The 10,972-nt window shown below is 43.5% G+C and overlaps 1 protein-coding gene across 1 annotated transcript in view; it reads right to left on the minus strand.

The window, feature by feature from the left end:
- Positions 1 to 3,121, minus strand: part of LOC135550109 (synaptotagmin-9-like) — a 49,322-nt gene extending 46,201 nt beyond the window's left edge. The window contains exon 1 of the mRNA XM_064980606.1: positions 2,459 to 3,121. Coding sequence (XP_064836678.1) covers positions 2,459 to 2,606 — 148 coding nt within the window. The 5' untranslated portion in view covers positions 2,607 to 3,121. The remainder of the gene's footprint in view (positions 1 to 2,458) is intronic.
- Positions 3,122 to 10,972: the final 7,851 nt, after the last annotated feature.

The following is a 10,972-nucleotide window of genomic DNA, read 5'->3' on the forward strand; positions in this document are numbered from 1 at the left end:
TGCGTACTATTGTTTGCACAGATGAACATGGTACCTTCAGGCTTTTGGAAATTGCTCCCAAGGATGAAGCAGACTTGTGGAGGTCTACAATTTTTTTCTGAGGTCTTGGCTGATTTCTTTTGATCTTCCCATGATGTCAAGCAAAGAGGCACTGATTTTGAAGGTAGGCCTTGAAAAACATATACAGGTGCACCCCCAATTGACTCAAATTATGTAAATTAGCCTATCAGAAGCTTCTCAAGCCATGACATAATTTTCTGGAATTGTCAAGGCTGTTTAAAGGCACAATCAACTTAGTGTATGTGAACTTTGAATCACTGGAATTGTGATACAGTGAATTATAAGTGAAATAATCTGTCTGTAAACAATTGTTGGAAAAATTACTTGTGTCATGCACAAAGTAGATGTCCTAACCGACTTGCCAAAACTATTGTTTATTGACAAGACATGTGTAGAGTGGATGAAAAACGAGCTTTAATGACTCCAACCTAAGTGTATGTAAACTTCCAACTTCAACTGTATAAGTACACTGAAACAATGTCGAGTAGTTGGGAGTCTCAGTCTACAAGGTGACACAGCAGGAGGACATGTTGCTGGAAAACTCTTCCCCCAGCCACTCTCTGTATGGCCATGATCTGGCTTAAGATAGAATAGCTTAATTTCTCCCGGGGTTGCTATTACTGAGGACTCAACATGGCATATGTTATACATATAGCCCAGAATCACACCATTGTGCATAATGGGTCTGAGTGCTTAGCAACATGCTCAGCACTACATTAATGTATAGACAGCAGGCAGATGTCTGTGAAGTTATTTTGGTAAAGGTGAGAGATCTATTGTAAGATATATTTTTCATTTTCCAGATGATTTAAAATAGTTAGCTTCACAGTGGCATTAACATTGAGTATGGGCAGACATTCATTCTGACCTGATCTGGTGTGAGGGAGTTGCTTGGCCTGTACAAACACTGCAAATGTGTTAGCCATGGTTGGTTTTTAACCCTCCACACAGAAACAGACACACACACACTCCTCTCCGTTTGGGTCACATTATATTTGAATGCCAGAGAGCAACGCAAAAAGACTTGTCAATCTTCCTAGATATTTTTCTCTTCTCTCTTTCATCTGTATTTCTCTCTGGTTTTATTGAGATGCCAGTCATCCAGGACAGGATGACATGGCTCAGCTGGATATGTTAATAAAACCAGGGTCTGTGGACTCAAGGGAATCTGCCTCTGATCGCAGTTCAATAACCCCACCATACACTCCACCTGGCTGTCAATGCAGAGGGGAGAAGGGAGAGTGGAGAGAGGAGAAGGGAGAGTGCACAGAGAATAGTGCTGAAGAGAGAAGAAATGGTGCATAGGGGAGAGGAGCAGGGACAGATAGTAAGCAGAAAGTAGAAGGGAGAGGAGAGGGGGTATAGGGGGAAGGGGAGGGGAGAGGAGAAAGAAGAAGGGAGAGGGGAGCAAGGAGATGGGTGAGTGAGTGAAGAAAGGTTTTGACTGAAAGGATGGGGGTGGGGTTACGAACCACATCGTGAACAATTCATCAATCAGGGGCATGTGAGAAATGCAGAAGTTGTTCACAATATGTAACATTTTATGCCTTCCAGAAACCTCCTGTAACCTTCTAGTAATCACCAAGGTCTGCAACAGGCAGCCCATGATCAGTGGGTAGAGTGGAAAACACGTCCACGCACGCACGCACGCACGCAAGCTCGCACGCACGAACACACACACAAACAGCTCGCGTGGGTTAGTGTGATACTGTATTACTAAGAATGCACTCCTCCCTCGTCTCCAGACGCACTCGCACGGTGTGCTCGCTTCCCCAAAATTCCCGTTCCATTATAAGCACTTCTTCCCTCTCTTGCATTGGCTAGCACGTATATGAATGCACTCACCACTCACCCTTGGTAAATGGGTCAGGGATTAAAAAACGAATCCGCTGATAACTTTAGTGTGGCCGAGTGTTGCATCGCATGTGCCAATGCAAATACATGAGATAGCATTGGGTATCACGCGAGCTCAAGCTTCAAATGGAAACTCGCTCCAGTCCCCATCCCCCACTCTCAACACCCCATCCACCTCAGGTGCACCAGAAATAAATGCACATATTACAAATCCATAGTGCGCACTGCATATCCCACACTACATGTATTGGCAAGGTTGAATATAACCTACTGGCTTTTATTTATTTTTTTAATCAAACATGTGTTCCTGCAAAACCCTATATAAAATAATTTTCCCACTCCTAATCTCCATGCAACAAGTTCTGTGCAGAAATTGAACCCTTTCTCTCCAAACTTAATGTGTGAAAAAAAATATTTAGATCAAAGTGTTTCAGAGCAAGTTACGTCTGTATAATTCAAACCGAAAAGCGCACACGCACACGCATTGCATACACATACACTGCTCTCAGGTCCGATTAATTGGATAGGATTGACTGGTGCATACCTGAGTCCGTGTAGCGTGGTCTGGCGAGGTCCCGGAAATGGTAAATGAAATCCAGACAGTTTTCGTTCTGTACTTCCCCTTTAGAGCACAGATCAGACAGTAGTTCTAGTGCTTTTTGACAAATCTCGTCCTCTCTGTCGCCAGGCATTTCCCACCAGCATCCTTCTGAATGGAGGGGCTCCTATGGCACCACCACACCACCCCGCCCACCAGAGAGTCGACTAGCCCCCGCAGAATCACACTAATCCTTCCGGCAGAGAGTCAACTGAAGCCCCAGTAGCAGCGCACCACTCCACCCGAAGCGGAGCCACCAACACCCAGCAGCTCAGCACCACTCTGGCTGTCTGAAAAACCAACCAGGGTAGCGGAGGAGGAACAGGTAAGTATAGTAGGTCAAAAAAACATCATATTCCTTTGTTTCTTTCCAAACGTCGGGCATCCCCTTTCGAGTGTGTAGTATTCAATTGTGGGGTTCTCCCCATCAAAGTAGCCTATTGTACAATTTAGCCACAGGTTGATTGTCCGACCACTCACAGGAGGCTATGAGGCGCCGTGCGCTAACCACACTCAATTGGTGATGAAAAAGTGCATGCGTCCTCTCGATGCGTGAATGACCCGCGCCGCGCAGCCAGTCGCTCAATTCACCATCAACGCAATGAGCGAGCGCGATCCCGACTCTCCACGGTTCAAAGCGCTCCGCTTATTAACTGCGCCGCCAACACTAAACCCCCAATGCTCTCTTTGCGCCGAGAACCCTGGGCTGGCATCCAAATGCACGTCAAGAGTGACGCCCAACTGGCTTTCCATACAACTGGCCCTGAGAACGAACTAATTAGTGGTGTTGACTGTGCACATTGTTTAGTATTAAGTGCATGTTTTCTGCTACTGCATTCATTCCTATTGTTTCTCAGTTATATTCTATACTGTTCTGTTTATCGCTTTGGCCAGGTAGGATTGTTGTTCTACCTATTTATCTTGGGATATACAGTATGTCAATGCCATTAAGGGCTGCATGGTGAGGCTGGTTGATAACTAATTATATTATAGATTTGCACAATTGATCAGTATGCACCTCTTTAATTGTGCAGTCAATTTAATAATTTCTCAATCCATTTCAGTGATTGACAAGCACTGTATTAACCATGTGGAAATGTGTGTTTGTATGAGTGTGCGTGTGTGTGCATGCATGCATGTACAGTATATGTATGATATATAGATTTAAAGATGGAACTATAGGGGAATTTAGGTGTATGTAATACATTCCTGTCCAACCCTTGTCCAGACAGTTTTGTAAAGATGAATGAAAACAGCCTGTTCACCAAATAGTTGTTTAAGCAGCACAATGGAGCTAAAGCTACCAGCCCCATAGAGCCTTATACAGGAGTAGAATCAGACTCCATAATGAATGAGAGCTAACCCGTTCCATGCTGGAGGGCATGGTTACCTCATAAAGAGCAACAATTGGACCTGTACAGCTTAGCACCATCACAACCAGTTCATCGAACAGCAAAACTTTTCAGATAAATTGCCCTTTGGATGTAATATGCTACAGGCAAACCATCACACTTCCCCAACCATGCTTCACTGTTGATATTTAATTTAAAATCTTACCTTTATTTAAACAGGCAAGTCAGTTAAGAACAAATTCTTATTTTCAATGATGGCCTGTGAACAGTGGGTTAACTGCCTGTTCAGGGGCAGAACAACAGATTTGTAGCTTGTCAGCTCGGGGGTTTGAACTTCCAACCTTCCGGTTGCTAGTCCAACGCTCTAACCACTAGGCTACCCTGCCGCCCCAATGATATGAGGTTCTTACTGTGGAATGCAGTGTTTGGTTTTCGCTAGACATAATGGGATACTGTCATGGCTTCTAGGAGTAGTGGGTGGAGGAGTCAGGTGCAGAGAGCAGGGTAGTTCAAAACGTGGATCTTTATTCCAAGACAGAGTAACGGTCACGCCACACACAAGGGCGCATAAATACCCAGTCCAACAAACAGGACGAAACTGTCCGGAAAAACGGTATCCACAATAATCCACACACCATGAACAGAACAACAAGCCGGGCACAAAAGCCGGTGGGCCTCCCGGGTTTAAACATCCCAAAACAAAACCCAAACAAGAAACAGGTGACACTAATCAGACAAAACTAACTGAAACAGAAAAGGGGATCGGTGGCAGCTAGTAGGCCGGCGACGACGACCGCTGAGCGCCGCCCGAACAGGAAGAGGCACCATCTTCGGTGGGATTCGTGACAGATACTCTGTACTCTGTATACTCTCATTGGCTGGTCCTTGCTACATATTCTAGTCCAAAATGCTCACTCAAGTTTGCCAATAAAGCACCTTGATGATCATCAAGACATTTGGAAGAATGTTCTATGGACAGATGAGTCAAAAGTATAACTTTTTGGGCGACATGGGTAATGCAATTTTAAACCAAACCTTTAAGTGATCATCAATTAAGAGCAGTCGGATTAAGTAATAGTAACATGAATTTTAACAAAAGAGAATATGAACATATCAAAAGTAATGTGATCACTGCATTGTAAAAATCAATTACTTTCTATTAACATGTATTGGAGCGTCAAACATGTATTTCTAGGTGAAAAAATTAACTGTATGATTTTGTGTATTGTACTTTGTCAATTGAAATTTTGCTTAGAGTTTTGAAACAACTGCCTTTTTGATGATCTGTTTTGAGTTTTGTAGAAAGAGTGAAAATGGCACAAAGGGCAAAAAAATGTATGTAATAGGCATCTAGTGAAATCATAGATGTCTTTGTTTCGTATAATTCATTGGAAGAGGAACCAGGGTTTGGTTATTCCCATGATCCAAGTGTATTTCAATGGAACATTGTCATATACAGTGCATTCGGAAAGTACTCAGACCCTTTGACTTTTTCTACATTTTGTTACGTTACAGCCTTATTTTAAAATGTATTACGTTGTTTTTTCCCCTCATCAATCTACATACAATACCCCATACAATAAGTCAGGAACCAAAACACACAGTCAGTTAGGAAAGCAAAGGATAGCTTTTTCAAACAGAAATTTGCATCCTGCAGCACCAATTCCAAAATGTTTTGGGAGACTGTAAAGTCCATGGAGAATAAGAGTACCTCCTCCCAGTTGCCCACTACACCGAGACTAGGAAACAGTGTCACCACTGATAAATCCAAAATAATCGAGAATTTCAATAAGCATTGCTCTACGGCTGGTCGTGCTTTCCACCTGGCTACTACAACCCCGGCCAACAGCTCTGCACCCCCGCGCAGGAACTTGCCCAAGCCCCCCCCCCCCCTCCACCCGCTTCTCCTTCACCAAAAATAACTATCAAGTATGTCCGTTACTTTGAATCGAATGATTAGGGGGTCCAATCATAGCCTACATGTACATCAGAACAGACTGATTGATCAGAGGGTCTAATCATAGCCTACATCAGAACAGACTGAATGATCAGAGGGTCTAATCATAGCCTACATCAGAACAGACTGAATGATCAGAGGGTCTAATCATAGCCTACATGTACATCAGAACAGACAGAATGATCAGAGGGTCTAATCATAGTCTACATCAGAACAGACTGAATGATCAGAGGGTCTAATCATAGCCTACATCAGAACAGACTGAATGATCGGAGGGTCTAATCATTGTCTACATCATAACAGACTGAATGATCAGAGGGTCTAATCATTGTCTACATCAGAACAGACTGAATGATCAGAGGGTCTAATCATAGTCTACATCAGAACAGACTGAATGATCAGAGGGTCTAATCATAGTCTACATCATAACAGACTGAATGATCAGGGGGTCAATTAATAGCCTGTATGAAGTGCAGTCAGTGAGACACATGATCAGAGCCTTCCATCTCTGTGTATCCACACTAACTGCAGTATCACTATTGAGAAAACAATATGTTCATCCATCAATTATGATTATTTTGGCCCCTCGTTTGCCGGGTAGGATATACCGTGAAGGTATAAGCTTTGCAAATATGGTGACATTTGAATTGTTTTTCACACACACACACACACACACACACACACACACACACACACACACACACACACACACACACACACACACACACCCCACACAGACAGTCATACACAAACATACACCCCACACAGACAGTCATACACAAACATACACCCAACCCACACACACATACCACACCCACCCCGCAAACACGTACACGTGCACACACACACTCACACTCCACTCCCCCACACACACAGAATATATACGAATTTGAGGGAGTGTAGGAGAGATGAGTGAGCCTTCATGTGCTTTCTGCCTGCTCTCGAATAAGAACACAGATTCCAGCAGTGTTCATGCCATCAAAGACATGCACGACTCACAGTGAACTGTAACCAGTTTGTGTTCATACTCCCGCTTTTGCCCTCCTCCGCTTCTCCAATGGCGTGCTGTGCTTTCCTGCATTCAATAAAGAAATGTTTTATCCTACAATGCATACTTCACACAACAACAGCAGAGAACTGTGCACCGGTTACCGCAGTTGTTTTGTTAAAAGCACATCATTTGTATACCATTTTTTTATTTCTCATACAGGTATTTTTCTTTGTCAGAACTCCACCATCCCCCATTGAAGGAGGGGAGAAAGCTGAAGAGAGAAGTGGGTGGTGGCAATGGTGCTGTGTGTGTTGGTGTGTGTTAATTGTGAGACATTCTTTCTGCACAGCCTCAAGTCAGCTTTCTTGGTGTCCATGGCAACTAAGAGACACTAGGGCCTCTCTGTGAATCTCTGTCTGTCTTTTCTATAGTGTCTTTCTCACTCTCTCTTACTCTCTCTTTTTCACAGAAAATATGTGTATGTGCATCTGTCTATTACAGTAAGCTACTTATCCTCCTTTATTGTTCAGCCAATATGATGGTTGGGTTTAGGGAAATTAGGTAGCTCAAGTGGGGAATTACCCTCCCACTCCCACTCCTCTTCCCACTCTACTTTCTGTTTTCCCTCCTCTCATCAACCTCTTCTCCCTTCCATCTTCTATTACCCTCTCTTCCTCCTCCTCGTCCTCTTCTTTTCCTCTACAGCATATTCTGCACCCATACTCCCATATTTCCCTCCTCTCTATATCTACCCTGCCGCCTCTCTCTTCCTTTTTACTCTATCTATCCCTCTGCACCTTCTCCCATCATCCCTCCAGCTTTTCTAAGGCTCAATCATCCACATTGTCTCCTTTTTCTTCCTTTTTCTTCTCATCAACTCTTTCCTATCCATAATCCAATCTGTATCCATATCTCATATCTCAATCTCCACCCCTCTCTCCTGCTCCAGTAATGGCAGTGTGTTACAGTCTAGCTGTGAAGCAGCTCAATGGGGCAGAGCATCACAGTGATAAAAGGCTGGTGGAATGCACCCGCAGAGCCTTACCGCACACACGCACGCAAGCAAACACACACACACACACACACACACACACACACACACACACACACACACACACACTAACCATTCCCATTACAGAGCCCCTGGGAACACACAGCCTGCATCCTCATCGCCGCTTCATCCCAACCCTTAACCCCCTCCAGCCCACCCCAGCAAGGGGAAGGTATGAGAAATGGAGTAATAGAGGAGAAAACCCTCAAACCCACATACATACTGTGGTCTCTCAGAGGCTGTGAGATACCCCTACTCGGCTGATAGAGGGAGTTTCTATTTTAGGAGAACATTTAACTCTGGGCACTGGAAGCATATGGCTCCAGCCAATATAGAAAGTGATGATCTAAGCTGTAATCATATGAGGGGAAACCAAGAAGACATAAAAAGCTCAGTCTACTTTATCAATTATATACATCTACAGATTGTGCAGTTCAATTGGTGTTTGTTTGTTAAAACAAAGCATATGGCATGATCAATTCAAAACTAATCAGTGCCACATATAACCAGGATATATGTCTCTTTCTGTAGTGTTTTGACCCTGTGTTTTGATTATTGTAACATTAATCCAATAGACTGGCTCCCCAGGCCCATCTCTAAACACTTTCTGATTGATTCTGCTGTGATGGCGATGTTCTGTAATGAGTGCTTGATATTGTTTTATGGATCTCTCTCATTTTCTCTTGTTTTTTTGGCTCTCTCTCCTTTTCTATTTCCTTCTCTCGTATCCTGTGGGCCTGTGGTGTATAGGGTTTAAGCACTATTGAGCACAATAACCATTTCAAGGTGTGTTATGCTAGGAAGCTAGGCTGTATTGTGCCTCTGGCTCTTTTCTACTGCAGTTGGTGTGTATGGTTTTAAGTGTTCAATCTTAAATACTCTGATGCATCATCGCATCAAATAAACATAAGAGACCAAAAATAAAGTTGATGACAAATATCCCTTTGATGTAACCCATATGCAAATTGCAGAAAGAGGATAATTATACATTTAAAAAAATCCCTCCAAATACAAAGTTATTCCAAAATGGCTGTGCTGTTCTGTGCAGTACACAATTAAGCTATCACTGTCAGAAGGTAGGACAGAGTGAGGGGATTCTGAAATGTCAAATGGAGAAATTGAAATGTTTTGGATGACAGTGACTAAGAGAAGCATCTCTGGATGCCATGAAAAGGTGTCGCTGTCAGAGCCTGACTAGGCTTTCCTCTTCTCTTTCATTCTAAAAAAGAGAGGATGGATTATAAGCGTCCCATTGGCAGAGGGTCTATCTGCAGCAGGCAGGGAGGAGAGAGGGGGAGGGGGATGAGTGAGGTGAGAGAGAAGGTTCTGCATCTCATCACTCAAATGATTTATTACTGTTTATTGGGAGCAGAAGAGCACAAGCGGTGCCCAAGCCTCTTAACTCCATGTCTTAAAACAAAGGCTGGTGTTACACAACCACCAGGTTCTCTATCACAATAATTATATGTGAAGAAGAATTCCACAGGTAACCTGTTCTGCTTATTCAAGGACCACTGATCTGGCAGCAAGGAGTCAGTAACCATTGACCACAGCTGGTCATGACCATGTCCATGCTCAGAGCCCACTGGCTAGAGGCATTATGGTAATTTCGCCACAGCCCCCTTGCCTGATTAACTAGGGAGATGGGAGATGAGACCTTCACCTGGCAGTGCCAGTGACGTAATTGCAGTTAATTTGAGTGATTTGCTCCCAATCACCATTCAGAGTATCTGGCCGACATTGCACCTGGCTATCTCCCAAGCTCAGAATGGAAAATTATACAAATATAGTCTACCATTGATTCCTGCTGGTCTCAGAGCCTTCACTCTATGCCACATGCATAGGGCCAGCGTGCAAACATCTGCTTTCAGTTACATTGATAAAGGACAAAGACACAGTAGGCTTCAGGACATATCAGCTTCCGAGGTGCTAAAGCCCTTTTTTATATGCCAATACATTTCAAAAGGCGTGTTTGTTTGTCTTTACGGGTATGTATGTATGTGTGCTTGTGGATTTATGAAACATGCGTTGTGGTTTAGGACTAAGAAGTCGCCCTGAGGGTGTTTTGACAAGCACGTGTTCTTTCGTCTGCTCTCTCCCTCCAGAAGACCAGCACGCTAAAGCGGGAACCCCAGGGAATACACACACGCAACCAAAGAACTTTAGCCGTAAACATATTTATATTTTTCATCAACGTATTCCCTGGAGAGACCGAGAGAAGGAGTAGCGAAGCTGCGATGAGGAACACAATCTTCTCCAGAGGAGAGAGCATTGCACAGCAGGCTCTACTTCCTCCTCTCTGTTTTTGCCCGAATCCCCTTGTGTAAAACACCTCATCCAACACTTCTCTGAGGCAATCCGAACTCATGTGTCAGACAATCGTGCATTTCATTTAGATCTGAAGCAAATGAGTAGGCAGATACCTCTCTCTGTGTCTCAGCTCCAAAGAAAGACAGTGCTGTCTCATTGAGACTCCATCAAGAGCTGTTTCTTTTTGTTACTGATTTGGATTGTAATAACTGTGCTGTATTGTCTGTAGTTAGTATGCATGACAGAGACCTGCATTCCTGAAAGCTTTAGCTAACCTTTTCGCTTCAGAGTTCATATCTTGAATGATACCTCTATTACTTCCAGCAAACCAAACATCACCATCACATTCCTCCATGTATGAGTCGCTCCCCCATTGGTGGAAACTGATGACTATGTCTCTATAAAACATGATCGAGCATCTCACCTCACGTCTTAACAAACCTGTTTGTATGTCACTCACATCTCCAGCGCCAGGCTTTTTAGCGAGCAGGAGACTGAGAGATGTAAAATGGCTCCCTTGTGTTCTACAGTAAAGCACTCTGAGCCTCCTGTGATCTATCGGTAATCATCTGGCTGGCTTGAGCTTTCCTGTAGCCCACCCATTATCCCATCTTCCTGAGGTGTGGTAGATCGGTACACTCTCTCATCTCACAACCTTCACTATTCACAGTAGCTTATGTGTTTACTCCATTGTATATCAGGCTTACACTTCTACACCAAATATACATACCTTTCAATACAGTATAGATGTATAACACATTTATTAATAATCTATAGTAAAACAAGGAAGATATCTATT

Source organism: Oncorhynchus masou, chromosome 1 (assembly GCF_036934945.1).
Source record: "Oncorhynchus masou masou isolate Uvic2021 chromosome 1, UVic_Omas_1.1, whole genome shotgun sequence".
NCBI lineage: Eukaryota > Metazoa > Chordata > Actinopteri > Salmoniformes > Salmonidae > Oncorhynchus > Oncorhynchus masou.